Here is a 16,868-nt window from a genome sequence, read left to right as displayed (position 1 = left end):
TCTCTTGCTGGTTTGTATTCTTTCTGAGAGGGCCAGGGCACCGTGTCCTTCCTGGCAGTCAGTGCCTGGCACGGGACTGCCGTGCCCGCCCTCCCGGTGAGTGAGTGCTGCTGCTGTAGGCCTCTGCTTGGACTTGGCAGTTGTGTGTTCATGAATCCAGAAAGCAGCTTTTCATTCTTGACAGAAGTCTTCTGTCATGAACTAATAGAACATTTTGTGACTCATTTCTTCCTGTCTATTTGACTCTAATAAATCATTTAGCAACCTACAAAATACACAAATCATTGCATGTTGTGACATTTTAACCTGCATCTTAGGGTGCAGAAGCAGAGTTTGTAATGTTAACGAAAAGGAACTCAAAGCCCACGCCTGGTTTCCCCGGACTTCACCCCATGCACCTGTTGATGTTGCTCAGCAATACGTGTGTGATGACATCTATCAGGGGAGCTTGTCAGAGACTCAGCACTCAGGGTTTTTATCGGCTCTGGTCATGTGTCACCTCTGCCTGGCATGTAGGAAAACTCTAGACTCCTGGAGGGATAGCAGGTATCAGCACAGCCATCATGTCTGCACACACAGTTGAAGCCCAGTGAGGCACTCTTGTCACACAGGCTGGGAACCCTCCCGAAATCCACATTCTAAGGTGCCAACAAAGGGCCAACCTTGCAAGCAGGCCTGGAGATGGCTGCTCCAGCCTGGAAACTTCTCTGTCCAGCCCCTCAGTGGCAATGTCAGATTTGATTCATGTTCAAGGAGTTGTCTGCTTTCTTCATGCTGTAGTTCTGTTTCCCCTTGCAACCTGTACGCCATCTCTGGGGAGCCACTTTACGGCCATGTGAGTCCTCTTCTCAACATGTGTTCGTGCTGAGATTTCACCCCAGTGGTGATTCTTCCCGAACCAGTCTTTACCGAGGGTGACGAACACCACTCCCCCAAACTTATCAGCCAGTGCTCTGCTCTAGGAAGGAGCCTGCATGGGTTTTTGTTTAATTGAATGCTTTATAGTCAGTTAGCCTTACTTACTTGATGTTTAAATTGTCCCAGATTTGGCCAGCAAGGGTCACATCAAACTGGCTCCTATGTCCTTTGAGCATTTTCTAACTTTCTGGGACAAGAAGATGTTCTGGGTTCTTGTACCTTTGCTCCCCTTGTCCTGGAATCAGCCTTTCTTTCTTTGCCACTGTGGAGTCATTATGCCCTTCTGCTTCATGCCCTTCTATAGACAGGGCTAAGAAAGGCTGTCTCTAGAGATCAGAGTTGGTACTGATGCCTCAGATTTTAGCCTGACCCCACGGGGCTCTTTCTGGCCTTCCCCATTTCATGTATGTACTTACCCTGGCACTTGACACCATCAACACATCTGCTACAGGCTCGGCCCTACAATATACACAACAGTTCACACCCATACTGCCGCTGGAAACGCACCTAAGGAAAGTTCAGCAGTTTGCAGTCCGTGCTTCCCCAGACGACAGGACACGCCATTCCTCTCCGCTTGGCGAGGCCTCCTGCTCACCCTGCCAGCGTTTTGCCTGTTTGTTTTTCCACATGAGAACAAGTTCCTTAGCTCCAGACAAAAGCTTCTTGGTATTTTTATCGGGACACTTGAAGTTTGTAAGTTCCCATGTGCAGATCTAACGTCTCAATGTTGAGCTGTTCTGCCCAGAGCAGGGTCTTTCCCGGTGTGCAGGTCTCTGCTTCTGTGTCTCCGAGTGTTTCATCCTCTTCTTTATAGGTTTAAATGCGTCATTAACTTTGTTTCTAAGCCTTTTACTTTTTTGTTGCTATTGTAAATACGGTTTTCTTTCCCATTATATATTCCAGTTGGTTATTTTTTATGTAGTTGAAGGCTCTTGATTTTTCATGTTAACCTTGTTGAATTCTTTTATTGTTTGAGTTAGTGTTTATCACTGATTCTCCAGGCCCCAGTAGGGTTTTCCAAATATCCTGTCATGTCATCTGCAAATAGAGATTGTCTTACTTCTTCTTTTTCAGTTCTATGTCTCCACTTGTTTTCTCTGTTCTGACATTGTTAAGTAGTAGTGGAGACAGCAGGCATCTTGCTTCTTTCCTGGCCTTAGTGGGGATGCCTGCTGTGGTCCCCTCAGCAAGATGTTGGCTGTAGGACTTGAGGTGGGTTTATATGAGCATGTGAAGAAATTTCATTCATTCCTCTTTGCTCAGGGTTTTTTGTTGTTGTTGTTTTTTAATTAGTAATACATTGTTGAATTTTGTTAAAGGCTTTTTCAGATTCAGTGGAGATAATCATGATTTTTTTTCACTTTGATCTACTAATATGTTGAGTTACATTAATAGGTTTCTTATTATTGAACCATACTTACATTCCTGATATATAATCCCACTTGGTCAAAGAATTACTTTCTTAATGTAGTTCAGGTGTTTGTTCGCTTTATTTAGGATTTTTGCATCTGTATTCACAAGTGATTGGTCTATAACATTTTTGTGTGTGTTATCAGGTTAGGTATGAATGTTATACTTGATTCATAAAAATAATTCACAAGTTTTTTTCCCCCTATTTCTAAAACGATTTATGTAGCACTGGGACTCTATGGTCTCTAAGGTTTGGTGAAATTTTTCTGTGAAACCATCTGGGTCCAGTACTCTTTGTGGGATAGTTCCTTGACAACTTCCTGAATCTTCCATGGAAATAGGTCTGTTTCAGCCATTTGTCAATTTTGATAAACTGTATTTTCCTTATAAATTACATATTTTAGTTAAATTTTAAATTTTACTTTCATTGAGGTGTGTGGTCTTTTTCCACTTTTAAAATATGCTCTGTGTCCATAGCTATTTTCCATCATTGTTTCTTACTTTGTGTGTTTGTACTTTCTCCCGCTCCTCCTTGATTCAGTCAGTGGTAGAGTCTTTCTCCCAAAGAACCAGGGTTTTTATTTTTAATCTGCTATATTATTAGCCTGTTTTCTACTTCATTCATTTCTGCTTTCATTTTTTTTATTTTCTTTCTTTTTTTTTTTTTTTTAATCCTCACCCGAGGACATTTTTCCATTTTTTGTTCAGGTAGAGTGGGAGGGAGAGAGAGGAACAGAGAGAGAGAGAAACATCGATGTGAAAGGAACACATCGAGTGGCTGCCACCCACACAACCGACCAGGGCCGGGGACAAACTGCAACCGAGGTACGCGCCCTTAGCGGGAACCGAACACGGGTCTCTCAGGACCGCAGGCCGACGCTCTAACCGCTGAGCGAAACTGGCCAGGGCTTGTTACGTTTTACACTGTTCTTTCTGTAGCTTTTTTTTTGAGTTTGGAACGCATTTATTTTTATTCTTGCATTTTTATTGATACAAATCTTTATTTCAAAAATATTTTTTTCTTTATTGATTTTAGAGAGAGAGGAAGGGAGAGGGAGAGAGAGATGGAAACATCGATGAGACAGAACATCGATTGGCCGCCTCCTGCATGCCCCCCCCCCGGGGATTTGGCCCACAACCTGGTTATGTGCCCTGACCAGGAATTGAATTGGCGCAATTCCCGGTGCATGGGTGGACGCTCAATCACTGAGCCACACCAGCCGGGTGATACAGATCTTTAAAGATATGAACTTAGCCCTGGCCGGTTTGGCTCAGCGGTTAGAGCATCGGCCTGCGGTCCTGAGAGACCCGGGTTCGGTTCCTCGGTTGCAGTTTGTCCCTGGCCCTGGTCGGTCGTGCGGGTGGCAACCACTCGATGTGTTCTTTCACATCGATGTTTCTCTCTCTCTCTGGTCCTCTCTCTCCCTCCCACTCTACCTGAACAAAAAATGGAAAAATGTCCTCGGGTGAGGATAAAAAAAAAAAAAAAGATATGAACTTAGATATGTTCAAGTGTTCTGTCCTTGTTTCTCAGGTAGTCTCTATTTTCTGTTTGTGTTGTCCTTTTCAGCCAGTGGTTTAACAGAGAGTTTTTAATGTCCAGAAAGTAAGTGTAACATTTTAAAATTCTTATTTCTAATTTTATTGCATTATTATCAGAGCATTGTTTATATTTCTGCTTTATGAACTTATTTTTTCTCTGTGACCTAGTGATCAGTTTTTGTATGGTCTATGCTTGCTTGAGAATCTGTTTTCAGATATTTATGTTAAATATGTATTCATAAGAAATACCTTACTAATTATGTTGTTTAGGTTGTATGTTAAAGCCTTCTCTTACTGATATGTTTCTATTTCTCTCGTATCTTCTGTAGTTTCTGTATTGTATAGGTGGTGGATGTATTATTTAATGCATAGGTATTTATAACTAGTATAATTTTTATGGAGTGAAATATGTCATTTAAAAAATGGTTTCTGAGTAGTATATCATGTTTAGAAGGGCCTTGTCTCTCTGAAGATAACCAATTTTCTTCTATATTTTCTTTTAATGATTTTATAATTTGTGTTATAATTCGATCTGTGTAGCTTCAGGTAATTTTTGTGTAGGTAGGAGTCTTAAGGATTTGGGGCCTAATTTTACAGTCTAAATTGGTAGCAAATTGACCTAACATTATTTTATAGTTGTCTTTTTTCCACTTATTGAAAATGTCTCCTTTATTTTAAACCAACATCCTGTATCATAGCACAATATTCTGAACACTTCAGTTTTATTGATCATTGTCTATTCTGTGCCAGGATCAGACTTTTAATTATTACATTTTTATAATATGTATTGGTATCTGTTGTTTTAAAATAAGTCTCTTTGGCCCGGCCTGTGTGGCTCAGTGGATTGAGTGTGGTCCCATGGACTGAGAGGTCCAGTTTGATTCCATGTCAGGGCCCATGCCAGGATTGCAGGCTCAGTCCCCAGTAGGGGGCGTGCAGGAAGCAGCCGATGGATGTTTCTCTCATTGATATTTCTATCTCTCCCTTTCTCTCTCTAAAAAAATCAATGAAAACATTAAAAAAAAAAATGAAATAAATCTTGTTAGTATACATTTTCTTTTCCATATAAATTTTAGAATCAGATAGTTAGGTGTACAAACTTTATTTTCCAAAAATGGACATACTAGTATATTCCATCCCACAGCTCTTCTGTTCCTGGTAGGGACATTCCCCCATTGAGAGGTTAGTTCTGTGCTTCCTCTAGTTGAATCTGGGTGGGCCTCTGACAGGCAGAAGGGACACTGTGACTTTTGAGCCTAAGTCATAAAAGGTAATATGTCTTCTGCCAGGTCTTTTTAGGATGCTTGCTTTTAAAGCACAACCACCATTCTGTGAGGAAGTCAAGTACCCCCATAGAAAGGCATCTGGAGGTACAGCCCCAGTCCCAGCAGGTCCTGGCCCACAAACTAACATCCACCAGCAGACATGTGATGCCTTCTTGCTCCAGCCTTCAATTCCCACAGCTGACACCAGGGGGCGCAGAGCTGTCCACTGGGTCTTTAGGTTGTTGGTTCCTGAGATGAGTAAATGTTCTGGACCATTACATATTGTATGGTTTGTTACAAAGCAACAGAAAGAAAGAAAGGAAAGAGTGGAGGGTTTGATTGTGATTGCCTTGAATAAGTTACATGTTAATTTGAGAGGAATTTAGTAATCATGAGTCTTTTTGTTTGGGAACATGGTTTCTGCTTTCTTTCTACCTTTTTTATGTTCTTTAATAATGTGTCACAATGTTTTTCACAAAAGTCTTATATTTTCATTGTTGTATATGGTTTCTGTGGAATTATAAATGAGGTGTTTGTTTCTCCCCCCTTAAATTGCAAAATTATAAACCCCCAAAACCAAACCACAGAAACATGAAAACTACACCAATGTTTGTTGTTTTAGTTTGTTTTTTAGTTTTATTATCTATTAAGATAGTTTGTTTTAGTTTGTTTTGTTGTTTTAGTTTGTTTTTTAGTTTTATTATCTATTAAGAAAAGTTTCCTGGAGTCAGTTGATAATATTTAGGATTTTAAATTTAAAAGTAAAACTATCTGTTGCGTTATTTCAGTACAGTTACCCCTCACTTCATGTTGTCAGTGGGTTCTTGGAACCGCAGCAGCATGATGGCATCGTGTAAGGAGCGCAGTTTTCACCGTGGGCTGTGATAGAAACGAGTTCAGTTCCTTCAGCATCTCAGCAGACAACGTTGAACAAAAAGACATTATTGGAGCACTTGCTGTAGTTGCTTTAGGATTCGGACACATCTGTAATTTGTCACCTCCTTCCTTCCAGTCATGTTTCACTACTGGTACACAGCATTGGAACTTCACAGCGGTTGCTCCTGTTTCCCCTCCTGGCCTGTGCTGTTATGTGACAGACCCACAGTACACTGGCATCCTTGTGCTTTAAGCCATCAATTGTGTCTTTATATTTACCCTCATAGTTACCATTTCCAGTGTTCCCCTTTCCTTGTGTTTACCCAGGTTTTCAAGTGGTATTCATTTCCTTCTGCCTGGAGGACTTCTGTCACTTTGTTGTACTGCAGGTCCACTGGATGAGTCCTTTCTGCTTTTGTGTATCTGAGAAAGTATTTTGCCTTTATTTCACTGGCTGTAGAATTCTAATTTGAGAGTTCTTTTTTCTTTTAGCACTTAAAAGACATTGCTCATTGTTTTGTTTTGTTTTTCATTGTTACCCATGAGAAATCTTTTTTTTTTTTTTTTTTTTTTTTTGGTCTTTGTTACTTTGTACATAAAGTGCCTTGTTTTTGGCAGTTTAAGATTTTGTTTCTCATTATCACTGGTTTTACACAGTTTCATTGTCATATGCCTTGGTGTAGTTTTCATGTTTCTGTGGTTAGGTTTTTTTGGGTTTATAATTTTGATTAAATTTGGAACGTTTTTGGTCATTATTTCTTCTAATATTTTTTCTATTCCTCCCCTTTTCTCCTCTCCTTTGGGGATCCCAGTTACTTATAAATTGGCCACTTGAAGTCTCTCACCTCACTGATGCTGTATTCATGCTTGATCAGTGTTTTCTTCTCTTTGTTTCACTTGTGTAATTTTTGTTTCTATGTCTTCAAGTTAACTAATTGTTTCTTTTGCAGAGTCTAATCTGCTCTTAATCCTATCCAGTGTATTTTTCAGTTTAGCATTGTGATTTTCATCGTTAGAAGTTCCACCTGGTGTTTTCCCTCCTCCTTTTAAAAATATCTTCCATATCTCTGCTTAACACCTTGAACATATGAAATGAGTTGCAATAACTATTTTTAATGGCTTTGTCTACTAATTTTATCTGCATCATTACTTAGTCTACTTCTATTGATTGATTTTTCTATATATAATATTCTTATTTCTTTGCCTACTTGGCAATTTTTAAAAAAATACTCACCGGAGGATATTCTTCTATTTATCTTGGATAGAGTGGGAGGGAGAGAGTGGTAGAGAAAGGGAGAGAAACATCGACGTGAGAGGGACACCGACTGCTTGCTCCATGCACAACCCCAACCAGGGCTGGGGACAAACTGCAACTGAGGTATGTGCGGAATCGAACCCGCACCTCATTGGTCTGCGGGCTGATGCTTTAACTGCTGAGCCAAACTGGCCAGGGCACCTGGCAATTTTTATTGGATACCAGACATTGTGAATTTTATCTTGTTCATTCCTGGTATTTTTGTAATCCTAGAACTTTTTTTTTTAGCTTTGCTTAACTACGTTGCTTATTAAGTTTGATCCTTTTAGGAGTTGCTTTATGATTTGGTGGGTCTGGAGCAGTGACTAGCCTAGGACCAATTTTCCCCACCGCCTGAGTTCTCCACTTGATGCCCTGTGAATTAGGAGGCTCTCCCCTCAGGCCTGTGAGAATACGTGCTGTTCCTGGCCCTGTGTGGGTGTCTTATCCTGGCTGATGGGTCTTGCCTTGGTTCTGGGTACTGCCTACACCCACGTGCTGATCACTTCCCTGCAGAATACTCGGGGCCCTGGCAGGCCTCCAGAGTCCCCTCATGCTGCCCTGTCCTCTGGCACTCTGACCTTCATCTCTCAGGACTCTCCAGCTCGGTCTCCTCCATGTGGGGAGTCTGCCATGCTCTGCCTCCGCCCGCCCTGTCCGTGGTCTGGAGCCCTCCAGGCACCCAGCTGTGCCCCTCAGGGTGCACCTCACTGTGTCCCTCTCTCCGGGACTGTCCTTCACTGCCTGATGCCCAGGGTCTTAAAAACCCTTAACCCGTGTTTTTTTGGGGAGAAGAGCAGGGAAGTTGTGTCAGGTGGTTGTCAGTCTGGTCCCTGTCACTTCATCTTGTCTAGAAGCAATGGTCCTGTTCATTGATTGATGTCACTATGCACTCACTGAGTTCTCGTTTTTGGAATATAATCCTGTGTTATCATTTATCGTAATGCGCAGATTTGACTTCTGTGGTCTTGGGAAATGTCCTCGCTCTCTGAGCACTCCCTTTCACAGGGTGTTCCTGGGCCCGTTCCCTGGTTTCTCCCTCCCGAGCCCCCTCAGCTGTTTCTCTGGGGAGCCGGTCCCCTCAGCGGAAAGTGTGCCAGCAGAAGCCAGGGCCTGGAGCGGGCGTGCTCTGCGCTGCTGAGCTGTCTCAGCGGACGCAGCTGGGGATGTGCGTCTGTCCACGTATGTCACATGTAATCTACACCTGTACCCCACGTAGCACTGTGAGCCCAGCTCCAGGGCCTCCGCTGCCACCGTGCGGGCGATACGCAGTATCTGAGTATGAGGACAGCAAGGCCAACAGCTGATTTTTCAAGGTGGTTTTCCTCTTAATTTTTAAGCAAAATATCTTCAGATTATATTCGCTTCTAATTTAAACCAAGGATATAGTTTTTAAAATTAGGCTAAAAACTATAAGGACTGCCTTTTGGAACTTTTTACTTATTAATTAAACTGAAAGTGGGACTGGATACAGAATTTAAGATTTAGCTCATTCATGGATCTGTCACGTTAGTATATGTCTGCAGGGGTGTTATTCAGGAGAGACAGAAAACTTGAGTAATGATATGGGCAGGATAATAAGAAGGACTCTTCTATTAAAAGAGGGGAAAGGGTATATTTAAACAGTAGCCATTAAGTATAGTTTTTAAAGGTTATAAAAAGGCCTAATTTTGAAAGGAATTAGGTATCTTGGTTTTAGATTTTCAGTGAGACCTTCCGAGTGCATTTATGGAGCTATGGGCAGTTATAAACAGAGTTACAGACAGCAAGGACATCTCTGTTTCCCTGCTTCCGTCTGGAAGAGGCTGGGCTCACGGACACTGCAGGCTGGACGTTCTCTTCCGCAGGCCGACGTGTGGAACTCGTCGGAAGCAGCACTGATTCTTGGACCAGGATGGTTCCCTGTCCATCCGTGTGAATCAGAATAGCTTGCAGGAAACTCCAGCGTGTCCTCTTGCCGGGGGTCTCTGTCTGAGGCTACCTTGCCCCTGGTGTGGCCTGCGCAAGGCATTGAGTTTGGAGTGGTTCTGGGGTTGGCAGAGAGCTGAGCAGCTGTGGAGGGAACCGCGGGGGGCCTGGCCGTGGCCCTGCCATGACAGCCAGCCTCCAGTGATGCCAGGCAACCTGCAGCGGGAGGAGCTCCTCGCCTTTCCCAGCCAGGCAGGGCACATGACTGGATGGCATTCCTGCATGCGTGGGCACAGGGCCTTTGCCGTACAGACCTGGTTTTTGAAGTCCCAACTTGGGAGTGACTGTGTCACTGTGGGAAACTTCCTCAGCTCTCTGACTCCCATTCTCTTCCTCTGTGACATTTGAAGATCTTCCCTCAGTGTCCCGAGAATTTGGGAATAACATAAAGGCTCAGGCGCCGAGCCTGCCCTGAGACCTGCAGGGGTGGCCGGGGCTGGGTGTCTCCTGGAGCGTCCCTGTCCCCGAACTGTGAAGTACTGTGGCTGCTGCATTCCTTGTTATCAGACACGTTTTGCCATATAAATGAAAGGGGTTGGTTAACTTGCTTTCACAGTGACTTATTTATTTTTAGGATACCGAAGTGTACAAAGCTACAGTAAAAGATGACCTTACCAAGTGGCAGAATGTTCTGAAAGCTCATAGCTCTGTGGACTGGTTAATAGTGGTAGTTGAAAATGATGCCAAGAAAAAAAATAAAACCAACATCCTTCCCCGAACTTCTATTGTGGACAAAATAAGAAATGATTTTTGTAATAAACAGAGTGACAGGTAAGTGTATCTTTAATTTTAGCTCATTGAGTAGATACCTGGATAATACAGATTACTGGCTTTGGGTGGTGGTAAATGTTTCCTCTGAGTGACTGTGGTGTGCTGACGCTGGGGCGTGTACTGGGGGTGCTGAAAAGAGGACCTGTCCCTGTCCTGGTGGAGTTCCTGGTATGGCAGGTGAAACCTGTACACGGTGACCTCCAGTGGAGAGGCCCTCTGGCCAAGTGACCGTGGGAGAGGCCACCCATTGGGTCCCCTCTCTGAAGATTGATAATAATGGGTGTCAGCATAGCAAAGGCCCCCAGGAATCTTGCAGCAGGTTTCCTTAAATAGACGTTAAAGCCCTGGGCACTTTGGCTCCGGTTAGAGCGTTGGCCTGCGGACCAAAGAGTTGCAGGTTTGATTGCGGTCAAGGTCACGTACCTCCGTTGCGGGTTCGTCCCGGCCCTGGTCAGGTCGTGCAGGAGGCAACCTGTCTTTCTAACGTCGCTGTTTCTCTCTCCCTCTCTGCCCCCTTCCCCACTCTATCTGAAGATTAAATCGAAAAATATCCTTGGGTGAGGATTAACAAAAAAAAAAAAATAGGAGTTATAAAATGCTGGCTTCATCTTCAGAAACTGTAAACAGGACCGCCAAAGCCTTGGTGGTTACTCTGTTTCACGGACTGACTCTCCTCTTACTTCCCCTGTCTGGGTCCTGTTTTCTCTTTTGGGTGTATCACATTTCCTTTCTTTTCAGTGATGCTATTCCTGGCTGGGCCAGCCAGCATATTTCTTTCTTTTTTTTCTTCATTGATTTTAGAGAGAGAGAGAGAAACAAACCTTGATCAGAGAGAACATCAATTGGCTGCCTCCTGCACACCCCTCAGTGGGGATCAGGCCCTCAACCTGAGCATGTACCTTGACCAGGAATTGAACCAGCGACCTCTTGGTGCAGCTCAACCACTGAGCCACACTGGCCGGGCAGCCAGCATATTTCTTAACGCCTGTATAAGTTTGGTCTGTGTCTTGTAGTTTACTGCTTTAATTCACCCAGGTCCTGGGGATGCAATGGGAAGTTTGGTCCCTGCTCTTTTACAGGGTGGTATAGTGGCAGAGTCGGGCATTGCCTCCCACCCAGGTCATCCCAGCTCCAGTACCACCATGGCAAGTGCTTATACCGGGGTTCCAGAGTACGGCAAGAACCTGGAGTAGGCGCTGGCCTGCTCTGGGGGCTGAGGATGCAGTGATGGGGCTAAAGAATGGAGAATGTGAAGGAAGAGTCCCTGCGGGTTGGTCGGGGGGAGTACCCACCAGACTGCCGCAGGGCTGATTTATTCTGTGACTGCGTCCTGTCAGGGTCACCCAGTGAATTGACAGTTCTTCAAGGGAAGGAGCCATATGTGGGCTTTCTTTTCAGTAATGTTCAAACTTGCTTTATTTATGGTTTGAATAAAATATTAGATTGTTAAGCTTATGGTTGATCTTTGAGAAATTTCATGCAATCTGGATTTGTGGGAGTTTTCTCTGAGGTCTTTTGTTCACAAATTTGTTATCTAAAGGAATCAGCATAACATCTGGGAGTATGTTAGTCTGAATTTGTGATTGAAATTGTATAATACTTTTTTTGAAGTGCCTATTGATTACGTTTAATATAATTTTTATCTAATTGCCCAACATATATTTCTGCTGAGCCCATTTAAAACTAAGTTGCTTTTAATGAATATTGTTTTTTTAAAAAAAATATGCTTTTATTGATTTTTTTTAGAGAGAGGGGAAGGAAGAGAGAGAGATACATCCTCCACGCCCCCTAATGGGATCAAGTCTGCAACCCTAGCATGTGCCCTGACCGGGAATCGAACCAGGACCTCTCAGTTCATGGGATGATACTTGATCCACTGAGCCACACCGGCTGAGCTTAATGAATATTCGTTATATATAAAATATAACTTACCAAAATATTTAATATTTTATTTCCAGTATTTATACATGTCTTCTAACACTTTGATTTTCATTAATTTGGAAAGCTACCTTTAATAAATCTATATTTTTTAATGTTAAAAATAAGGTCAGATTTTTGTAAATTTGAATTTAGTATCATCTGTATCGACAATTATTTTATTAGACAGTATAATTCCCACCTTTGGAAATACTGGAACACCTGGTCCTGAAGTGGCTTACTGTTTTTTAAATTTCTGATTATAAATATTTACATTTATTGTAGAATTATTTGGAAATGGTAATGAGCAGAAAGAAAGTAGATACTAACTCTTAGTATTTGGTATGTATCTTTTAGACTTTTTCTCTCTATGCATATATACATGTGTGCATGTGATGTACTATATATGCATACTGTTTTGTACTTGCCTTTTTACTTAATACCACTGTACAGTGTAACAATTTTTCTTTTAACAGTAAATTTCTATACCATTACTGTTAGTGAGTTTATAATATTCCATGGTGTTAATGATAAGTTATCTTTATAATCCTCTACTGGACTTATAAGTTATTGCTTACTTATTATTATAAACAACAGATTTATGAATAATATTCTAGCTCCGATGTTGTGTATGTCCTTATTATTTCCTTAGGATAAATCTCTAGGAAAATCACTTGGTAAAGGTTTTGTGCTTTTTTCAGGCTTTTGGTAAGTACTGCTAAGTTAGAGGGTCACCTTGTTAATCGTCTGTGCCACCAGCAGTCCTGGTGTCTGGCAGAGGCCCTGGCAGGGAGCTCGTCACACTGCGCCTGCAAGCAGCTGCCTAGGACGGCCGTGCAGCTGAGACTCTGAGGACGTGGCTCCTTGCAGATCGGCCCCTACCTCCCCTGACTTGAGCTGTTTTGGGTGCTTCCTTTCTGAGTTAACTAGCCAGGCTTGATGGGAATTTCTTTAGCATAATACTTTATTATTTTAAAAATGTAGAAACATTAAAAGTTGAAGGGCATAATATGGGATAGAGAAAATGGATACGCTGTGTGGTACGCACCAGGTCACTGAAATAGGATTGCGTTGGTGGTTGGCGTGGTGTCAGTTTGCTTCTCCACCTGCCCTGTAGGAGTAGGCCTCTGGGTCTCATTCCTGCCTGGTCCGGAGGAAGGCTGAAGATTGCATCCCCGAGAGTCTCTTAGGACGAGTCTAGAGCTCACATGGTGAATAAACACATGTTAGTCCTTTGCAGGGGTCCTAGGGGCGAGCTGGCTGGACTCCTCTGTCTTTCAGGGAAAGAAACCGTGTCCAGGACAGGGGGAGGGGGAGGGAGTGACTGGAATTAAAGCCGGCTACTGATTTTTAAAAATTTTCTTCTTGGTGCTGTTTGCCATGGGCATCCTGCCTGCTTTTGTCCAGGGACTCAGCGTTCCACAGAGTTAGCTCTCCCTCCAAAGGGTGTGAGGGCCCAGAGAAGTGGAACTTAGAAGCTGTATTTCACTACTTGTTGGTCATTCAGGTAAAATATATACCGAGGAGAGATGTTGAAACTTATAACATCAGTATTTTAAAATTATTTCTGAGTTCAGACTTACTTATCTTTTTCCTAAACTATTGTCAAGGATAAAGAAAGTTACTTTTTCCAACCTGTTGGATGGATATGTAGCCATAGCCAAATCCAGTGGAAACTCTTTTATATTTTTACACGAATGCAAAGTCTTTATAGTGAAACCGTATCATACCTACATGTTAAGCCACATTCCTCTAAGCCTTTATTTATTATTTATTTATTCACCCTGCTCTTGAGGAGCTCACAGTCCGATGGGAGAGATAGACCTACAAGGAGAAAGTGTGCACAGTGAAGCGTGTAGTGTGGGAGAGGCTGAGGGCAGAGCGGCAGAGCAGCGGGCGGTGTGGGCAAGGGAGGGTCAGTGAGGCTGTGTCAGCTGAGCCGGGCTTTGAAGGGTGTATAGGAGAATACTCAATAAAAAGAGGGAGAGCATGAGAAGGTCAGTGGGCTCCAACTGGGAACAGTAAGAATTAAAGCTAGACACCTTGATTGGATCTGGTTGTAATGGTTCTCATGTGCCATGTTACGTGATTTAAATTTTATCCTGTCAATTATAAGGAACCACAAGGGGTCTTTGAAGGAGGCAGAGGAAATGAGGGTGGGAAGTGAGTGTGACATGATCACCTTATTTTACAGAGAAGCTGGAGGCAGAGTCTAAGACTGAGGATTCATCTGAAATCCCTCTCCTCCTTTCCAGACTATTCCCCAGTGGTTCTCCTTAGAACAGCGCTGACTGCTCATGTGGCCTTAAACTTTTTCCTAACCTGACTTCTCACTGCCTGCCTAATGTTCTTCATTAGGAAGGAAGGAAGGAGGGAGAGAAGGAAGAAAGGAAGGGGGGAAGGAAAAATGGCGCAGTGATGCTGCGCTCGGAGAGTCTTTTCCAGATAGTCCGTTCATGTCTCTGCAGGTGTGTTGTGCTCACCGACCCCTTGAAGGACTCTTCTCGAACTCAGGAATCCTGGAACGCCTTCCTGACCAAACTCAGGACATTGCTTCTTATGTCTTTTACCAAAAACCTAGGCAAGTTTGAGGATGACATGAGAACCTTGAGGGAGAAGAGGACTGAGCCAGGCTGGAGCTTTTGCGAATATTTCATGGTTCAGGTACTTGGCTGATGACAGGACTGGACAGTCTCTTTCTTCTCTCCTTGTTTGTTTGTTTGTTTGTTTCTTTCTAAATAAGGTAGCTCTGCTTTCTTGTGTAAGTCTTATTGGCAGTTTTTAAAACCAAGAGACAATATAGTAGCTAACATGGTTCTGTCTCTTTGGCTTATCAAGCAGGACACCAGAGATGGTATCCTGAGTAGTTATTCCATCAGCTCCCTGGAGCTTCAGAGTTTGGCATTTAGCCCTTTATGAAATGGCCTTGTTTTTGAATCCAGTGGTGTTGGACTGGAATCTGAAGTATCAGTGTGAATGCACAGTATGGTGGGTGGGTGGATTGATTCAGAGATACAGGTGTATGTGTTATGAGGGTTAGTACACATTTATCCTTGCTCTGCCTTTTGTCAGGGCCTAGGAAAAATGACACCTCAGTAGCAGTGAGCACACCTAGTGCCAAATTTTTGTTTCTAAACTCCATTTTCCACTAAAAGGTGCTGGAGCTCCTTGCAGAGGCGGTTGATTCCAGGGTGGGGGCCGGGAAAATATAAGATGGACCTGGAATACCTGTAGAACCAGCAAGTAAGGAAGTGCATAAGAAAGGTGGAGGTGCGCTAGAAGAACACAAGCACCACCTCCAGGGGCCTCCCCATGGCCAAAGCTGAACCACCATCAACAAAATAAATAATGACAGAACTGAATTTTAACCCATGGAGTGAAGTTAATACTCATGAGGCTGCATAGATATAAACAGATAGCTGGTTAAATGAGTAATGGAGAAGAAGGTCCAGCTCTTCCACGTGGAAGATTCCAGTTAAAATCGTGTGTCTGGGATGGCAGGGAGAATGCCAAGGACCAGAGTTGACTGTGGTGTCCGTGCTGCCGATAAGTCCTGGAGGATCAGGACTCATCTTGGCCTCTCCTGTTTCATTCCCGTCTCCTCCCTGCCTGCGTAAATGTTGACGTGTCATTAAACTGGTTGTTACTTAGTGTAGCATAAACATTGTTCCTAATGCTGCATGCTTCACTATGTTACAGTCTTTAATAGCTACATCGAGTTTTAAAATATTGATTTCTGTTTTTGCTTTTTTAAAACTTTGGGTAAACAGGAGGAACTTGCCTTTGTGTTTGAGATGCTGCAGCAGTTCGAAGATGCCCTGGTGCAGTACGACGAGCTGGACGCCCTGTTTTCTCAGTATGTGGTCAACTTTGGTGCTGGCGGTGAGTATGCACTTCGGGTGCAGAGCCTTTTCTCTGCACAGTCCCCACTTTAAACATTCTGGAAGCTGCCATTCAGTCACAAAATGGTTAAGTCGTCTTGTTATTTTAAAATAAAGTATATGGGATATATTCTCATGGTTTCAATAGGAATAAAATGAGAATTAAGAATTAGTCACTTTCATTTTTAGAAGAATTCTAAGTAATAAAAGCATTTAAGAAGTTGTTTATCAGGTATAAAGTGTCATTTTTACAACTTAGAGCTGGCTAGTGATGCTTCTGATTCTGTGTCTTGCTAGCGTACGTGGGGGACTCTCCTGTTGAGGTCGTCTTTGTGATGTTTGAGTGCTCATGCAGTGAGCTGTATAGGACACCACTGTAACAGGTGTTCATCTTCCTTTCAGACTTTGAGATAATTTCTTAAATTCTTTTCAAGCTACAAAATTAGCATTGGGAAGCCATATACAAAGTTTATAATTGTCCTCACTGTTTTTTGGTTTATTTTGATGGAAAAGGCATTAAATATATAGATATTTGTCTGGAGCTTGTTCTTATTAACAGCCCATCACAGGCATCTCTCCAAGGGAACAGCTGAAGTTCTAGGTCATTTCCATTCGTAGCCGCCGGATGCCTCGTAGTTGGATTGTTAGTTTATTCAGCCGTCCCCTGGTGTTGGGCGTTTGGGTTGTTTCCGCTCTTGCCACCACACGCAGGGCTGTGATGGACATCTTTGGTGGGTGTTTCGGCTTTCTTTTTTTGAGAGAGAACCCTTGTCACAGTATCCAAAGCAAGGAGTGATATCAGGGAACCATAGTGTCTGCCAGAAAACCCGTGGGCGGAGGAAGCCCCGGCACTGTCCCCTTGAGCCACCGCACCGCCCTTGCCCTGGAAATGATGGTGGTGTCGCTGGTGATTCCCACTCCAGCCGCTTTTCATCGAGTTCAGGTTGGGCCCTCTTGCTTTGCCAAGACACAAGCACAAACATACAGCCAAAGCAAAGTATTTACTAATTAAGTAAAAAAACTTAG

At 43.1% G+C, this 16,868-nt stretch overlaps 1 protein-coding gene across 12 annotated transcripts in view; it reads left to right on the top strand.

Moving 5' to 3' along the window:
* The window catches only part of TRAPPC10 (trafficking protein particle complex 10), a 91,528-nt gene that overhangs the window by 25,669 nt on the left and 48,991 nt on the right, over positions 1-16,868 (top strand). For 5 of the 12 annotated variants that reach the window (XM_036242478.1, XM_036242468.1, XM_036242469.1 and 2 more), the window contains 3 exons: positions 9,848-10,044; positions 14,430-14,625; positions 15,732-15,843. In XM_036242478.1, coding sequence (XP_036098371.1) covers positions 15,775-15,843 — 69 coding nt within the window. In that variant the 5' untranslated portion in view covers positions 9,848-10,044; positions 14,430-14,625; positions 15,732-15,774. Of the gene's footprint in view, positions 1-9,847; positions 10,045-14,429; positions 14,626-15,731; positions 15,844-16,868 lie in introns of those variants that run through there. The other 7 variants (XM_036242479.1, XM_036242471.1, XM_036242474.1 and 4 more) reach the window with 6 other exon arrangements.

This window comes from Molossus molossus, unplaced genomic scaffold (genome assembly GCF_014108415.1).
Source record: "Molossus molossus isolate mMolMol1 unplaced genomic scaffold, mMolMol1.p scaffold_m16_p_5, whole genome shotgun sequence".
Classification (NCBI taxonomy): domain Eukaryota; kingdom Metazoa; phylum Chordata; class Mammalia; order Chiroptera; family Molossidae; genus Molossus; species Molossus molossus.
This window is presented reverse-complemented; position numbering and strand designations above follow the sequence as displayed.